An 18,054-nucleotide genomic window follows, 5' to 3' on the forward strand; every position below is an offset into this window, starting at 1 on the left:
CAGGTTAAGAGATTATGCGTAGGGCTCAGGATCTGGGAGAAAGGCTCCGGGAACAAGACCCGGTTTACAGGCTGAGAGTGCATTTCCGGGGCAAGCCTAGGACCAGGATCACGGGGTAGGCGGAGCTCTGCGAGCCGGGGGAGGAGTTGTGGACGATCTGGGCGGGGCTTTGCTTGGGGGGAGTGGGCTTAGGACCTAGAGGGACGGGGCTCTGAGTGGAGGGGAAAAGGCGATCGGGACCCTCAGGGTGGGGTACTGAGTGGCGTGTCAGGGAGTAATCGGGACTGGCAGTGGCGGGGCTGTGCGTGGTTGGAGTAAACTTGGAGCCCACAGGGACCCGCAAGGGCCCGGCTCTGCGTGGCTAGCTTGGACAAGCAGGGGCGGGGCTCTATGTGGCTGGGTAGGTAGGAATAGCGACAGGCAAGGGGCGGGGCTCTGCGTGGCAGGGCTGGCCGAGACGGCACAGGCAGGGGCGGGGCTCTGCCAATTGGGTCTTGGACGAGCAGGGGGCGGGGCTCTACATCGCGTGGCAGGCGGAGATGAGACCAGCAGGGGCGGGGCTATGGGGGCGGGGCTGTAGGTGCTGGAACCCGCAGGGGCGTGCTCTGTGTGGCGGGGCGGGAAGGATCGGAAACGTTAGGGGCGGGGTTCTGCGTGGAGGGGAGGGGTTCTGCGTGGAGGGGCGGGATTCTGCGTGGAGGGGCGGGGTTCTGCGTGGAGGGGCGGGCCCGGGGCCCGTGGTGCGACCCCGGGCCGGGTCTGGGCGGCCGGCCGGCCGTGGCAGGAAGCCGGAAGCAGCCGCGGCCCCAGCTCGGGAGACATGGCGGGCGTTAAAGGTAGCTGGTTCTGCGGTGGGGTGTCGCCGCCGTCCCGGGCTAAGCCTGGAGCTGCGCTCTCAGCGTGGGGCGGGGAACGGCCTCCCCCAAGCCTGCTGCTCTCCCCTTCTCTCCGGGGGCGGAGGAAGCGCTCACCCTCTTCCTTCGCCCCGCGGGATGCGGGTGGAACCTCACTGGTCTGCACGCTCCTGCCGGTCTCTACGGGACCTTCCAGGCGAGCCAGGAGCGGTGCCCTTCTTGGAGACCCGGGTAGACCAGGAGCATCACCTCTAGGCTCCTCAGTACTTCAGAGCGTACCCCCGTCCCCATCTCTGCTCAGTTTTAAACGGACTGGGTTTCCATTTCCCGACATGTCCACCCTGACGCCTCTCCTCCCTCTTCCTGCCGCTCCGCAGTTTCCAGTTTCTTCTAGAGCAGCCATTGTCTCCAGTCTTCTCGGCCCCGGGGTTCTTAATGCTTTCGGTACTGATGAGTTTTCCTAGTTGGGCAGAGTTGACTGCAGGCAACAGAAAGCCCACGGAAATGCTGTATTTCTCATAATTGTGGAGAATAGATTGGGTGGAATGTTATCGCTGCTTTCTTTAGTGTTTATTCATCTATGGACAGACAAGAAAGCAGTGTTTGTACAGAGAGTGTTCAACTACAGGGGCAGTTGAAAAAGGAGGTACCAAGAACGCCGCTTCCCTTATCTGTATGACTTGAGAGAAGTGGGGGATGGCAGCGGTAGGAGAGGCTATTGGAAGGCTTCCTGTTATTTTGGTAGGAAACCATTCGATTTCTGATGTTTGAATAGAGTAGTGTAACTTGTTTCTATGTTGGAGTTAACTTCCATCTTTGGAATTGGTAACCAAAGATCTTCCTAGTTAATCAACATCTGTTATAAACATGTATAGGATATACTTGCATGCATGTGTGTGCACTCTGAAATTTATCTGAGTATGTGAGCTATTAGCAGACACATTGTATCATTTTTTCTGGCTGACTTTTATATTCACCATCAGTTTAGTAAATGTGATTTACTTGGACAGTGTCCAGTGTGTAACGTGTCCATTTGAAGACAATGCAGAAAAGGGGTGACCGATAGTATCCCAGTACTGGACTGCGCTGTGCTTAGTCATGCCCAGAAACTATCAAGTAATGATACTGTTTATGTGTGAATGTGTTAGAAATTGTGATGTAGTGAAAAGGAAGACCATGAAATGGAAAAGGACTAAGGGAAGGAAGCTACAGATAGTTCACTAAGGGGTGAACTATCTTACAGATTGAGGGACCATTGTATGCCTGTGACTTGGGATAAAAAGATAAAAGTTATTTTTGGGTGACAAAACTGGAAATGATAATATTACTGTTGAAGTGTCCAGGGTGTCCTTAGATAACAGGAGGAGCACAAAGATGGTGTTACGGATTAAATTGTATCCCTCAAAAGGTATGTTCAAGTTTCTAACTCTCCAGTATCTGTGAATGTGACCTTATTTGGGAATAGAGTCTTGGCAGATGTTATCATTAACTTGATGATGATACTGGATTAGAGTGTGCCCTAATCCAATGACTAGGGTCTTTATAAAAAGGGGGGGGGGTCAGAATTTACACATGGAATCACAGGGAGAACACTGTGTGGAGACAGAGGCAAAAATTGGACTGATATAGCTAGAAGCCAGGAAACATCAAAGATTGCCAGCAACCACCACGAGTTAGGAAAAAGCAAGGAAAGATTCTTCCTTAGAGCCTTCAGAGGAAGCATGGTCCTGCCAATACCTTGATTAGAGACGTCAAGCCCCCAGAAGTGTGAGAAAATAAACTTCTGTGGTTCTAACGGTCCAGTTTGTAGTACGTTGTTAATGGCAGCCCCAGGAAACTAACACAGATGGGATAACTTAACCCTGCTCTGGGGAGAAAAAGGCAGTTCTTGAATTGAATCTAAATCTAAATCTAAATCTAAATCTAATCTAAATCTAAATCTAAAAAAATCAGTAAGGTGTCACTTGGCTAAGGAGGGAGCAAGGACAGTTTTTCCAAGTGGGGAGAATTGTGCCAGATCAACTCGTAGGCTGTGAAAGTGGCTGTGAAGGGGTGACACCAGCGTTGTGTATTTGAGAGATCGCTGTCTGCTGTGTGGAAGATGGATTGGAAGAATCAAGGTTGGAGGCAGGCATGAGATGGTGAGGGCATGCACCAGGGCAGTAGTAGAGGGTTCAAGAGAAGAGGGTGGGTATCTTAGTCCTTTAGGGCCGCTCTAACAAAAATACTGGAAACTGGATGGCTTATAGAGCAAACATTTGTTTCTCAATTCTGGAGACTGAGAAGTCCAAGATCAAGGTGCCAACAGATGCAGGGTCTGGTGAATGTCTGCTACCTGGTTCATAGACATCTCACTGTGTCCTCACATGGCAGACAGGGCAAGGGAGCTCTGGGGTATCATTTATGAAGGCACTAATCCCATCCATGAGGGTCCCACCTTCATGACCTAATCACCTCCCAAAAGCTTTAAGTACCATCACATTGGCAGGAGGATTTAACATGAATTTGGGGAGGGAACACGCTCATTCAGTGTATAGAGGTGGTTTTGAGTGACACTTGGGAGGTTGAGTCACCTTAACTTGGTGATCTTCTGTAAGACAGAAGGTGATGATAGTGTTGGTTGGTCTTTCAGGATAGAACTTAAAGGGAAGAATGTGTTTGGAAGGAGAGGGTGGGATGTTTGGGTTTTATACATGTCGACTTTGAGGTCCTTGTTGGCTACCTGGGCAGAGAAGTCCAGATTGGAGTTGGAGGTGCAGGCCTAGGTCCCAGGACCTGTTCTGGGCTGCAGCATCAGATGTGGCTGGGCCCTCATCATACTAGGGAACTTTGGGTCAAACGCAATGTCTCAGCAGAAGGACAGTCTAAAGAAATGAAGTTGGATTCCTTGTTAGCTCCAACTTTAAAATATGGCAGAGGATGTTGATTCCCCCCAAAAAGAAAAAAGAATCAATCAACTGGAGATATTTGTGAACCTTGAGAGATGGGTGTCACAGACCGGAAAGAAGAGGTCTCTGGTTCCTAGCTTTGAAGAAGGGAGTGATACAAAAGGTCAGGCACAGGGAAGGGATAGTGCCAACCAAGAAAAGACCATCTGTAATGAAACAATATGCGAAAAGTTCCTTTTGTACATTTTTCTTTAAAAAGTGACATGTACGACATGGAAGAGTACAAAAATTAAAATTGGCAGTCTTGTGCCCTAACGTCTGTATACTTCCAGATGTTTTTAAAAAGCACCTTCGCATCTTCCTATAAAACAGTCTCCCTAAATCTCTTAAAGTAAAAGGAAGCAATCAAAATGTTAATTAATTTAGTGAATGACTAATTGTGAGTATTAGGGATTTTTTTCAGAAGAAAATTTGGCTAAATTGTGTCTGATGCTTTGAATTTATACCTTTAGCAAAGAATATTGCTAAAATGAGCAAGTACCTTCATCAGTCAGCATTTATTTATGGAACACCTTCTTTTGCCAAACACTTCACATGGATTATCTCCTTTACTTCTCATAAGCTGCTTGATAAGGTGGCACCATTATTCCCATTTTATAGGTGAGAAATTTGATTGAAAGAGGTTCAGTTTCTCTCCAAGGTCACACAGCCAATTGGTGGCAATGTTGAGATTTGAACCCGTATTGGTGACTCAGAGCTCAGGATTTTTTTTTTAACAGCCTTGATACTCTGTCTCCCACTTAGCAGCATGACAAGGACAAATAACGTTCCTACCCCCTCAGCGATTAGTGTTGAACAGATGTAGGGAATAAATATTTTATTTGGTGGATACTACTTGGGAGTCATTTTCTATGAAAACATGAAAGTAGTCTTCAAATACTTGAAGTACTGGGGTTGGGAGAGACAGAATGATCAAAGGGCATATATATATTACAGTGAGGCAGTTTTGGATATAATTTGAAGAAAGGATTTTCAGCATTTAGATACTATCAGAAGGAAATGATATGCCTCAGGCAGTAGTGAGTTCTCTTCACTGGAGTTGTGCAGACAAGCTGGTTGGCCTCTTGTGACAAATAGAGGGAATTTATATATTAGATAGGGGTTGGAAAATGCTTGAGACCTTTCTCACCTAGTGATTTTAAAGTGGTGGACACAGGCAGTCATTTGCTAGTCAAATGTGATGTCAACTAATGAAATGAATCACTACATTTGCGTAAATTGGGAACCTTTTACTTCTTTAAGTGAATGTTTTTGTTTAAGATATAACTCACATACCATAAAATTAACCTTTTAAAAGTGGAACATTCTATGGTTTTTAGTTTATTCACAAGTTTGTGCAACCGTCGCTACCATTTAATTCCAGAACATTTCACACACAACCCCGCCCCATGCCCCAGAAGAAACTCCATACCCATTAGTAGGCACTCCCATTCCTCCCCTCTTCCCTCAGGTCCTGGCAACCACTGATTGGGACCTTTTAACTCTTGGTTTTATTTTTCACAGCTCTTGTGGCATTATCCTTCAGTGGGGCTATTGGGCTGACTTTTCTTATGCTGGGATGTGCCTTAGAAGATTATGGGTAAGTGTTCATTTCAAAAAGAACTATTCTTGTTTTTGTGCGTTTGTCACTGTTCCTGTGAGTGTTAGCAAGTTTAGTGAATTTAGCGCCGGGCTCTAACCAATGAGTTAGTGAAGTCCAGGTCCATTCGTGGGTCAGTTATATTTGTGCAGAGAAAAGCTCTTTTTAGACTTGATGTATTCATTTAGTAAGCATTTCTTGAACACCTACTCTGGACCCGCTGGGGATATAAAAAGGAAAAGATACAGTCCTGTCCTCAAGGAGCTTGCAATTTGAGTTGTGCCTGAGAGGCAGACAGGCGTCGGTCTAGTCCAGAAGATGACAGCTGTAGTGGAGACATGTGCACAGTACACGGAGAGCTTTGAGAAGGTGTATCTGAGTTTCTCTGGGAGAGTCAGGCAGGGCTGCAGAGAAGCGGTTGTCTTTAAGTTGAGACTTTGTGTCTAAATAAGAGTTTGTGGGGCTGATGAGTTAGGGGAGGGCATTCCAGGCAGTGGGAACATTCACCAAAATGTGTTTATTCAACAACTCTTGGTTGAGTGCTTACCACATGCCAGCCACTGTTATGGGAACTGGAGATTAAGAAATAAGAACAAAGGTCCTACTCTCTTAGAGTCTGTGTTGCAATGGGGGAGATGGACACTAAACAGATTTAAAAATGTCCATTCTATCAGAGGTAGAAATGTTATGAAGAATAAATGATAAAGGGCACAGAGACTGGGGAGAGGGTGGTCAGGGAAGGCCTCTCTGAGAGGGTGACTTGTGAGCAGAAATGCAAAGAAAATAAGGAAGCAGGCCATGCCAGAAACTGGGGAAGGAGGACTTCAGGCAGTGGGAAAGTCATATGCTCAGGCCCACAGACATTAAGGCATAGAGACTCTCCAGGAAACCACATGTGGTTCATTATGGTAGAGCATAGAGTGTAGCTGGGATGAGCAATAGAAGGGTTGGTCAAGGATGTAGAGTCAATCAGTTTTTAGGGCACTGTATGTCATGTAAAAGAGGTCAGATTTTACACTTCAAGCCATAGGAGCTGGAAAAATATCCTGAGAATAGGTTTGGAGGGTTAGGGGGTTTCTGTTTGAAAAAAGTCAGTCTGGCCAAAATGTAAGAGTGGATAGCAAGGTGCTGAGACTGCCCTCAGGACACGCAGTAGGGCACTACTGTCATAAAGCAAGCAAAATGTCGGGCTGTGGCAGTAGGAATGAAATGAAAGGAAAGAGAGAGATCTAGGTGGCAGAACTAACAGGTTTTGTTAACTGATGTCAGGGTTCAGCAGGGGGAGAGGGTTCTGGGATGCCTCCCAGGTGATTGGTTGAGCGTCTAACTGCACAGGAGATGCTGGGACTAACTTAAACCAGCTGGAGCTAGTTGTTGGGACATTTGATGAGTTCAGATCTCTCACCCCAGTCCTGGCCAGAGATTGTCTAAACACAAGAGGGAGCCGGTTGTAAGCAATAACTTCTATTTGTCCAGAGTGTTTGCAGCTGTTACCAGAGTCTGGTTTTTAAGGATATAAGGTATTATCCTCATTTCTAGCTGGGAAACAAAAGCCCAGCGTGGTCAAAGACTTAACCCAAGTCACACAGCATTAAGTGGCAGAGATTGGACTCATGTTCTCACTCTCTTGACCATTATTCTACAACCAACTCTAAATCCAGGTGTTCTAATTCTCTAAGATCTCTATAAGGTTTTAAAAAAAACGAGCCATTTACTGGTACTACAAAGAAATTAATTTTATATTTAATGATGGTGACCCAGGATTATCCGGTACATCAGGAGTCAGCAAACTGGCCCACAGGCCAAACGTGGCCTGATGCCTGTTTTTGAGATTAAATGTTTTATCAGAATACAGCCACATTCATTTATGTACCATCTCTGGCCACTTCTGCACCACAGGGGCAGAGTTGTGTACTTGAGGCAGAGACCCTGTGACTTGCAAAGTCTAAAATATTTACTATTTGGCCTTTGCAGAAAAAGTTTGCCAATCTCTGGCCTACACGTTTTCTGAATAGTGTATATTTAGTACCCAAATTTTGTATGTAAACAAGGTTGCTTCTACATTAATAGTTCTCATAGTTGAATATTGATCGCTTACTATGAGTGGGAACACAGTGCCTTAGATTGTTGTACAGAAAACTCTCACTATATTCTAGGAAGTTAATAATTAAGAGCTCCTGGCTGTGGGCATGTCAGGTCATAGCTGGGTCTCTTCCAGACCTCTTCTTGTCTCTGTATCTGTGTTTCCTCACTGGTAAAATAAAGGCTTTGAACTAGATAATCTCTAACAGCCCCTTCAACAATATTATTTGGTGATTCTTGAAACCCACTATAATCCCTATAGTTTAGAATTAGGAGTTAGAATTCAGTGTGTACATCTTGAGTCCTCTTGATGAAGGGCATTTCCCCTTCTTGCTTTTTGGTTGCCATCCCGTACTCCTAGATCTGTGGCTGAAATAAGCTTTCATTACAGTCTAGCTTTGTCACAACTTCTGCTTAGAGGTGCTGACTGTCGGGGTGGCCCTCCGTGTATTACTGTGATGTGGATATTTTAAAGTGAATAGAGACTTTCCTTTTTTTTTTTCTCTCAAGGAATGAAGCATAATAAACATCTGACTGATGGAGAAAAATATTTTTGAAGTATTTATAGAGCAAATGTAATTGAAAAGCAGATGACAATTTTTAATAAATACAAAACATTAAAATTTGGGAAGAAAACTTTTTTGCATTATGGTATTATTATGTCTTATAATAAAGATTAGAGTATATCTAAAGTTTGTACTGGTAAGCATATTTAGTTTTATGATTTCCATACTTAAAATTCATTTTGTTCATTCAGTAAGTGGTAATGGAATACCTCATCTCGGCCCTGGGGATAAATGGTGATTGATTGAGACAAATTAGATTCTTGTTCTCATAAACAAGGAAATATCAAATAGGGATAAATGCTGGCAAAAAGTCAAGAGGGTGATGTGCTCAAGGGTAACTTGAAGTATTTAAAATGGATGGTCAGTCTTATTTCACTTAACATAATATCCTCTATGTCCATCCATGTTGTCTCAAGATCTTGTTCTTTTTTATGACTGAGTAATATTCTGTATTCCATGTATATCTTCCTTATCCATTCATCTGTTGATGGACTCTTGGGTTACTTCCATATTTTGGCTATTGTAAATAATGCTGTAGTGAACATAGATGTGCATATATCTTTTTGAAATAGTGCTTTTTTGTTTTCTTTGGGTAAATATGCAGTAGAGGAATTCCTGGATCATATGGTAACTCTCATTTTGTGAGGAACCTCCATACTATTTTCCACAGTGGTTGCACCAATTTACGTTCCCACCAACAGTGAATAAAGGTTCATTTTTCTCCACATCCTTGTCAACACTTGTTATATCTTGTCTTTTTTTTTTTTTAAGTTTATTTATTTATTTTTGAGAGAGAGAGAGAGAGGAAAAGAATGAGCAGGGGAGGGGCAGAGGGAGGGAGAGAGAGAATCCCAAGCATGCTCTGCACTGTCAGTGTAGAGCCCAGCATGGGGCTCAAACTCATGAACTGTGATATCATGACTTGAGCCGAAGTCAAAAGTTAGATGCTTAACTGACAGAGCTACCCAGGTGCCCCCATGTTGTCTTTTTTTTTTTTTTTTAATGTTTATTTATTTTTGAGAGAGAGAGAGAATAAGTGGAGGAGGGGCAGAGAGAGAAGGAGACACAGAATCCAAAGCAGGCTCCAGGCTCTGAGATACCAGCACAGAGCCCGATGTGGGGCTTGAACCCACGAACCGTGAGATCATGACCTGAGCTGAAGTCGGACACCCAAACGACTGAGCCACCCAGGCGCCTCGCCCCCATGTTGTCTTTTTGATACTAGCCATCTGACAGGTGTGAGGTGATATCTCAGTGTAGTTTTGATTTGCATTTCCCTGATGATGAGTGACGTTGAGCATCTTTTCATGTGTCTGTTGGTCATCTGTATATCTTCTTTGGAAAAATTCTATTCAGGTCCTCTGCCCATTTTTAATTGGATTATGTAGGTGTTTTTTGGTGTTGAGTTGTGAAAGTTCTTTCTATATTTTGGATATTAGCCCCTTTTTGGATGTATCATTTGTAAATCTCTTCTCCCATTCAGTAGGTTGCCTTTTCATTTTATTGATGGTTTCCTTCACTGTGCAAAAGCTTTTTATTTTAATGTATTCCCAGTAGTTTGATTTTGCTTTTGTTTCCCTTGCCTGAGGAGACATATCTAGGAAAATGTTTCTAAGGCTGATGTTAAAGAGATTACTGCCTGTGTTTTCTTCCAGGAGTTTTATGATTTCAGGTCTCACATTTAGGTCTTTAATCCATTTTGAGTTTATTTTTGTGTGCGTTGTAAGAAAGTGGTCCAGCTTCGTTCTTTTGCATGTAGCTATTCAGTTTTCCTACTACCATTTATTGAAGAGAACAAATTGGGGTTGAGCAGAATGTGAGGGCAGTGGGAGATGCAGGCTTCCAGTCATGGAATGACTAAGTCACAGGGATAAAAGGCACAGCATAGGGAATATAGTTAGTGGTATCATAATAGCAATGTATGGGGACAGATGGCAGCTACACTTGTGAATATTGCATATTGCATAGAGTTGTCGGCATCGCTGTGTTGTACCCCAAAAACTAAAGCATCAACTATACTCCGATAAAAAATAAATAAAATTGAATGATCAGGGAAAGCCACTTTTAGGAGGCCTCTCAGCTTAGATTGCACAAGAAGGAGCCAGCCAACGAGAAGACAGGGAGGAGAGCATTCCAGGCAGAGGGTTTGCTAGTGCAGAGGCCCTAAGATGGGGATGAGCTCAGAGTGTTTCAGGAACAGAAAAAAGGCTGGCGTGGCTACTGACTGAGTATATAAAGAGAAGATGGCATAATGCAAATGGGAGAAGTTGGCCAGATCATGGAAGGCTTTGTAGGCCAGGGAAAGGAATCTGGGTTTTACTAAGCCACTGAAGGGTTTCCAACGTGTATACACTCAGAAGATCTCTGTTGAGTTAGTGGGTGCTAAGTGGGTGCACTGTGTTGCGTTCTATAGGGAAAGCAAAGGTGACTGAGTGAAGATTCTGCCTTCAAGAAATTACAGCTCAGGAATAACAGAAAACAATAAAGATTCTTGATTACACATTGTGTAGTTGTTTTTTTTTTTTTTAACACAGGGTAAGGTATCGACATACTAATGGACTAGTAATTTTTAAAAAATTTTTTAAAAATTTATTTATTTTGAGAAAAACAGACACAGCACGGGCAGGGGAGGGGCAGGGAGAGAGGGAGAGAGGGAGAGAATTCCAAGCAGGCTTCACGCTACCAGCACAGAGCCTGATGTAGGGGCCTGAACCCATGAAACTGTGAGACCATGACCTGAGCCGAAACCGCGAGTCGGATGCTTAACTGACTGAGCCACCCAGGCATCCCTGGACTAGTAATTTTTAATCATTGCACCTTACCTGTTCCTGGTATAAATCATCTCATGTACGAGCATTGACCATTAAATTAATAATTGTTTGACCTAGACGCTGAGGATAATTCTAACTTTGAAATGGCAGCATGTCTTTACAATGTAACCATAACTTTTCTTTTTGGGTTTCTTCTGGGTCCATCCGACAGCGTTTACTGGCCCTTGTTTGTCCTGATATTTCACGCCATCTCTCCCATCCCCCATTTCATTGCCAAAAGAGCAACGTATGACTCTGATGCCACAAGTAGTGCCTGTCGGGAGCTGGCATATTTTTTCACTACTGGAATTGTTGTTTCTGCCTTTGGATTTCCTGTTATTCTTGCCCGTGTGTCTGTGGTAAGTTTTGTTTTCTATTGTTTTGCTCGGTTGTTGCTGAGTTTACTTCAGAACATCAGTTTCACTGCCATTGCTTAGGCTTAATTCTCAAATCCAGATGTGTTTGTAGTTTCTCTTTTCCATTTTAGATCTCCCTATCGGTGCCTTGGCTATGTTTTCAGAATGCTTTCTTTGTCTCTCTTACAACTTTTAGCCAGGGCATGTGATTTCTTGCTCTTTAAACTGTTTTCTGGAATTGTGCTTATCAAATCCTTGCCTCTTAGGGCGATCCACAGAGAATGTAATAGCAATGCTTTTCTGGTTCCAAAATGAACATCACATCAAATTCTTCTGCATATAGGATCGTGAACACAGTTTCCAACTCAATACTATAGGCATATTTTAAGGGACACCTACATGGTTACAAGAAGATACAGTGAATAAGATGCCATCTTCATATCCAGTATAATTGTTTTCTTTTTGTCTCCAAAACACACATTGTGGGTATAATTTATTCACTTCTTTCTTTTTTAACATTCACTGCTTTTCATGCTACTTGCTTTTATTCCCCCTAACTACATACTGTTTCAATTTCATGAAACTCTTATTTGGGGCATTGGATCTTGGGGACATCTGCTATTTGTAAGATACCAGGAATAAGAGCCAGACATTGTCTGTGTCCCAGAGGCACAGAAACTAGCCTGATGGGTAAGTATACTATGAATGTATTATGTGTGATAATTGAAACATGATCACACCACCATAGGAGCACCAGGAAGAGAGAAATTCCAACTGGCATTTGATGTAGGCCTCAAAGGCTAAATAAGGTTTTGATTCAAGTAGGGAAGGCTGTTCTATGGAATGGCACCCAAGTGTGAAAATGCAATATGTGGAATAAATAGCAGTTCAATATGGCGGAGTCAAAAGGACGTGATTGAGAAGGAGGCTAGAAAGGTTGGGGAAGCCCACTTGCGCAGGCTCTTGAATGCTATGCCAGTTTGAACTCTATTTAGATGAGAAGCATTGGAGCTTTTTGAATGCAAAATCTTCAAGACCTTACTCTCCTTGTGCTGTAGACTAATATTTAAGTTTGGCTGTAAGGATTTCTGTTTTATGAAGAAACTTACATTGATGTTTTCTTTCTATTGCTTAAATTAAAACAAAATGCCCACTAGAGGGTACTCTCATCCCCTACTGCGCCTCTGTAGAACCATCTGCCACGCTGGGAAGCTGTTTTCATTTGTATGCAGATTATTATTTAAAGTCTGTTCTTGCCTAGAAAAGAAACAGACCAATCCATAATTCTCTGCAACTCCTGTTTTCCTGAAAGGAGGCAATGGGTATAGATCTTTTAGTACCTGGTATTATAATTAGACCCTTTATATTCTGGGTGCTTTTATTTTACTTAAGGCAATCATTGTCTACTGAAAACATGTTGAGAAATATGTCTAATGGGGAAAATGATAAGGATGATACAGACTTAATTATCAAGCATCACGAAGTAATTAGGCTAATTACTGAATAGTTCACTGTCTCCTGCCTGTTAGGTTATTAAGCCTTTTAGCAGTTTTATGTAATATTTCATTGGATGATTCTAATGCAGAAAATAACAGATTTTCAAAGAGTATGATATGAAGAAAGTAAAGATTTAATCCTCTTTCCTTGTGTTTCAGATCAAATGGGGAGCCTGTGGCCTTGTGCTGGCAGGCAATGCAGTCATTTTCCTGACAATTCAAGGTTTTTTCCTTGTGTTTGGAAGAGGAGATGATTTTAGCTGGGAGCAGTGGTAGCACTTTATTCTGATAAATTGCATTTTATTTCTTAGAAGTCATGCTATATGTATTTGTGTGCACATGTGGCCTTTTACTATGAAATTTCCTATGCTATTTTTTTATACCTTTATATCATGTTCACTGTAAGAAGGACTACAGGAGAGAAAGCTCAGTTTTGTTTCCAGCTAATAGACCTCTCCATGTACTCAAGTTGAATTATTTTATTTGTTTGGCTCTTCATATAGTCATGGTGCTCTCAGAAGATATATTAACACAGTCTTGTACACAGCCATTCACTTGTGTGATGCATTTACATATTTTGCCTGGGGATGAGTGTGGGTAAGCAGACAGCACTGGAGCAAGTCTGTTTTACTCAGGACTTCCAAGATATACTTGTGGCCCAGAGAGACAGAGCGGCTCTGTAGACCCTTGCCTCTCGAAGTGTGGTCCATAGAGCACCTGGCATCTCTTAGGAGCCAGTTCATACAGAATCAGAGGTCCCCCCCCCCCCCCCCCCCCCCCCCCCCCCGCCAACAGATCCAGTGCATTTTAGATGAGCTCCCAGGTGAATTACATGCACATTAAAGTTTGACAAGTGCTGTCACAGGGGAATAAGTATCACCTCTAGTGTCCTTGTCTTCCCTTTGGCCGAACCTCTTAACCTCTCTGGGTATTAGCTGCTCGTTTGTAAAAATTGTTTCACCTGCCTTCATGTTGAGGCCTACTTCAGAGTCTCTCTGGTATTTGTGAAATGTCCAAACCTGTATTGTTCCTCACATTTGTGGAATTGTTCTCAGTAGGGAACAGTTATGTCTTCACTGTCTGAAAGGCAATAGCTCTTTTCACAGAGCTGGGGAAACAGAATAACTGCAAGGTAACAGAGTAACTGGGCTGTACCGAAGGAGGCCAGGCTGGAACCAGTCCCTGCTTTAGCAGGGGGGCAAGAGCAGATAGGTAATACTTTCTAACTTCCCTTTATAATCACACACTTCTCCCCAGCTCCTTCTCTGTACTGCGTTCCACCTCCACCCCCCCTCCAAACCAACACACTCCCAGCAGTTCTGATTTGCCTTTACTTCCTCACGGCTCTGACTTTTCCTTCCTACAGGAACAGGAGCCAAGTAAGCAAACAGAGGGTGCCCAAAGACGCTACTTACTGTCTTTCATGCCTTGTAGATCTTTTTATATATATGTATAAAACCCCTCTGCCACTTTTAAGTGAATCATTGTGAGTACGTGCCACGCTAGATCCTGTAGTCAGTTTTTCTAGCTCAACTTTTGGTCCAAGATCTGTAAAGAAAAATATGGGAACTAGAACCACTTGATGAGAATACAATGATTTTAAAGGATTATTAATGTGTGATAACTTACACGCATTGAAAACACTAAAATTTTGAAGTTTGGAATCTGAGGAATTAGCATATCTTTTCGTATTCTGGAATGATCTGGGACTAGGAGAAGATAAAAGCGAAACCTAAAAGGATAATGTGCAGTTATATTGTGGCCTTGTGCATAATTTTATGTTTTCTTTTTTTTTAATATATGAAATTTATTGTCAAATTGGTTTCCATACAAAACCCAGTCCTCATCCCAAAAGATGCCCTCTTCAATACCCATCACCTGATTTTATGTTTTCAAAGTTCTTTGTGCATATAGAATTGTTGACGTTATTTCCAATATTTATAATTAGAAAAATTATATAGACACTTTATAATTTTAGCCAGCGTTTTTAATAACACTTGCACTTACTTTATTGTAATAAATTTCTCTTTTAACACAAAAGAAAGTTTAATTTCAAAAGTCTTTATTCTGATGTAGCCTTGCTTAAAAGATAAAAAAAAAATAAAGTAAGAATCTCTTGGTGTTCTGAAATGGGTAGTTTGAGCAATACAGGAATAGCAGTACATTTTAAGATATCATTTTGAATGTCTAGTTGGCTTGTAATAGCATTTCTTTTCCTAAAACGGAAATAGTGTTTAATTTATACTCCCTTTAACAAAAGTATCTTTGTTGCTTATACATATTTCAGATTTCAGATAACCCAGGTAGCCTTAATATGTAGCCTTAAATAAAGCATTGCCTCTTGATTGTACTTCCAGAATGATATAAAGTACACATAGAGAATATTTGTAGCCATTCCCTAATAATGGAATGGTTTATTGAAGTGATAGATTGTTGGATTTGCTCTGTGTCTGAAAACAAACATTTATTTTTAGTGCTTAAGTGTCATTATAAATGCCAGTGGGAAGTATTGCTATGAATGTACAATACAGAAGTTTCCTTTTGATGACACACATGTTGGGCATTTCTTTTTCCTTATAAAAAGTTCATTTTTTTTTTCCTGTATGCCATAGAAAATATTTTGGAGATTCAAAGCACATTGCTTACATTCTAAAACTAAGAATACACATAAAGAATTGCTGACAAGTAAGTAATCTTATGAGGAAGTTCTTTATCATGTTCCACACAACTGGTTTACAGGCAGACTTTGAAACACTTGCGCACAGCAAGTGGGAGGTTGGTGATTGAGTGCCAGGCCAAGCCTTCTGAGGGAGGCTAACCCCTGATGTAGTTGACTTACAATGCTCAAGGTACCTGCCTGAGTTTTGGGTCTTGGAAACAGGGTAGCGTGGACAGGGTGGAGAAAGGAAAGCGGAAGTTTCCACCTCTTTTCCTAAGAACAAAGGTCTTCAAGTTTTGCAGCACTTTCCATCCCCTAATGCCCTTGGGGTCCAAGTACATTCCCTTGAGTTTTGTTGGCCTCCTCTCCTGACAAGGGGCCTTCCTCCCAGCCTGCCCCACCTCCTGGGGCTCCTCATTTTCCCAGATCACCCACCTCTCTACTTCTACCCAGTCCATTTTCTTATTATAGCTGATACAGTGCAGTGTGAAGAAGAAAGCAGTCTGGTCTACCTCTTTCCCAGAAAGAAAGGAGGACTTGTGCTCATCTCCCCCTCATCTGGAGCCCTTACCAGTGCCCCCAGTGTGTAGTGACCACGCCTGTGGCAGCTGCAGTTTTGCAGGGGAACGCCTTGGAACCCAACGGCTCATTCACAGAAAATGGTAGTGTTTCCAAGTACAGTGAAAAAGCATCCCAGCAGTTTATAGAAGGGTAATATATGGGTTAGGGGCAAACCTCTCATTCCTCACCCCTTCCTCTGGGTGGGTTCTCAGCTGGTCGTACTTTTCATGGTTGTTCCTGTTCCTCCACTTGTGGACTCACAGATTTTTCTTACAGTCCTCAAGAAATCTTTACCTCTGAGGTATTCCCTTCATGAAGACTCTTCTAGAGGCCACAACGTTTCATTAAGTTAATACCATTCCTTATGCTCTGAGGGAAATGCTTAGGAGATGTCACAAAAATATGACAAGTTTGCAAAAAATCCAGATTTTGCACCATAATTTGACCAAATTTTATACGGATGCTAGCATTTTCCAAGCATAGTAATTAGTTCACAACTAGAAATTGTTATTTCTGTAAATGGATGTAACTTGTGTGTTTTAATTTTTTTTCCCCATTCTGCCTCATGAAATACCTTATTTGCAAAAATCCCAGTGCATAATAGCTCATTATGCTATTACAATCACAAGGTGCTTTGTAGTGGCCATGCTACCGGAATAGAGCAGTGATACGTGTAACCCCCAAACATGATGTGAACGATCTCCAGGACTGCTTTAGGTTGCATTATATATGTATGATGAGGACGATTATTTTTTAAATAAAACTTGTTATTTATACTTTCACAAAGACTTTTATGTACGTTATTAAATTAAAATGTTTAATTTTTAGCAGATTGATTTCCCCAGTGTTTTTGTTTGGATAATCTTAACGTGCATGTGACTAGTGTTGAGCCTGTACTTACTGCGGTTGAAGAGAAGCCGTCCAGGCATATGCACAAACTGGAAAGAACCCAGGCCCTAATTACACCTGTGTTGTGGCTCACAATCCTGTGGGGAGACGTGGCTGTCGAGGCGTGCTTAATAATTCGCTGTATTGGAAAAGAGAGAGCACTTGATACTTTAAAAACACGCTGTACATACCCTGAAGAGTCTTTTTTTGTGCACTACAGAAAAAGAATGAACTGATGTAAAATACTACTTAAGGAGTAATGTATCCTTTTGCACCGAACGTTTGGGGAAGAGCTGGTGTCTTTCTCACGGGGTGGGGGGGGTGGGGGTTAGGCAGCTAGGTGACAAACGGAGCTGGTTATTTCTTTGTTTCGCCCAACTAAGTGTAAAGCTAAAGTTTTAGTAGAAATTTAATAATACCAACATACCTATAAAATGCCGATAAAAAGAAGCACAGTTCCCAAGGAAACTTCTCTGGTCCAAGGGTTTGTACATACGCATTTTCATTTAGAAAGCACACTGGATGCATGGAGATTCCTCTGGGGCTGGGAATGGGTGCCTGGAGAAATCACGCACCTGGTATTTATCAGCATCTCCTGTTTTGAGATTAAAAAAAAAACAACAACAAAAAACAGCACACTTTCCTATTTGTTTTTTGTTAGCTAAATGTGAATAAAAAGGTCTTGTCCAGTAATTGTAATTGGAAAGTTATCTTCTCCTTTGTACTTCCTAAAATGGCTCTTAAAAATTTCCACTGAAGTTATCAGTTTTTGCAAAAAGAAGTAGAAAACAAATGTCTGTTTAAAAAAAAAAGAACTAAAGTTGGTGAAGAATTTAAATTTCAAGACTTACCCCACATTTTTTAAAACGTGTAACTTTGTAGAGAATGAATTCCAATTCCTTTTAATTTCTATGTAGTCATCAGGCATAGTGCAAAATTAATAGATGATCATTTTGAAATAATTATCCCTGTTCAATATTGTCCATGTAGGCAAAGTGGTCCTAATCTTGAGGCTGCACAGTATCTTTATTGTTGGTGATCTCTTTATCAAAATTTGGGTAATTATAGATGTGTCACACACTCTAATTATTAGATATTATTATATCAAAAGTTGTGCCTTCATTTTTTTTTTTTTAATCCTCGGAATAGCTTTAAACCGTCAACTCAACCTGAGCTGGATAACTATTTCACTTAATAATTTAAAGCATAAATGCATCTATGTTTCTGCTTCAGTAGTATGTCCTCGCAGTTAAGA

The 18,054-nt window shown here is 42.0% G+C and overlaps 1 protein-coding gene across 1 annotated transcript; it reads left to right on the forward strand.

Annotated features, from left to right (window-relative positions):
- The first annotated feature begins 733 nt into the window (after nucleotides 1–733).
- On the forward strand, nucleotides 734–16,693 carry LEPROT. The gene is made up of 4 exons (XM_030324223.2): nucleotides 734–836; nucleotides 5,306–5,381; nucleotides 11,012–11,198; nucleotides 12,851–16,693. Exons 1-4 carry the CDS (start codon nucleotides 821–823, stop codon nucleotides 12,965–12,967), a joined length of 396 nt encoding a protein of 131 aa, XP_030180083.1. The 5' UTR covers nucleotides 734–820; the 3' UTR covers nucleotides 12,968–16,693.
- Nucleotides 16,694–18,054: the final 1,361 nt, after the last annotated feature.

This window comes from Lynx canadensis, chromosome C1 (genome assembly GCF_007474595.2).
Source record: "Lynx canadensis isolate LIC74 chromosome C1, mLynCan4.pri.v2, whole genome shotgun sequence".
NCBI lineage: Eukaryota > Metazoa > Chordata > Mammalia > Carnivora > Felidae > Lynx > Lynx canadensis.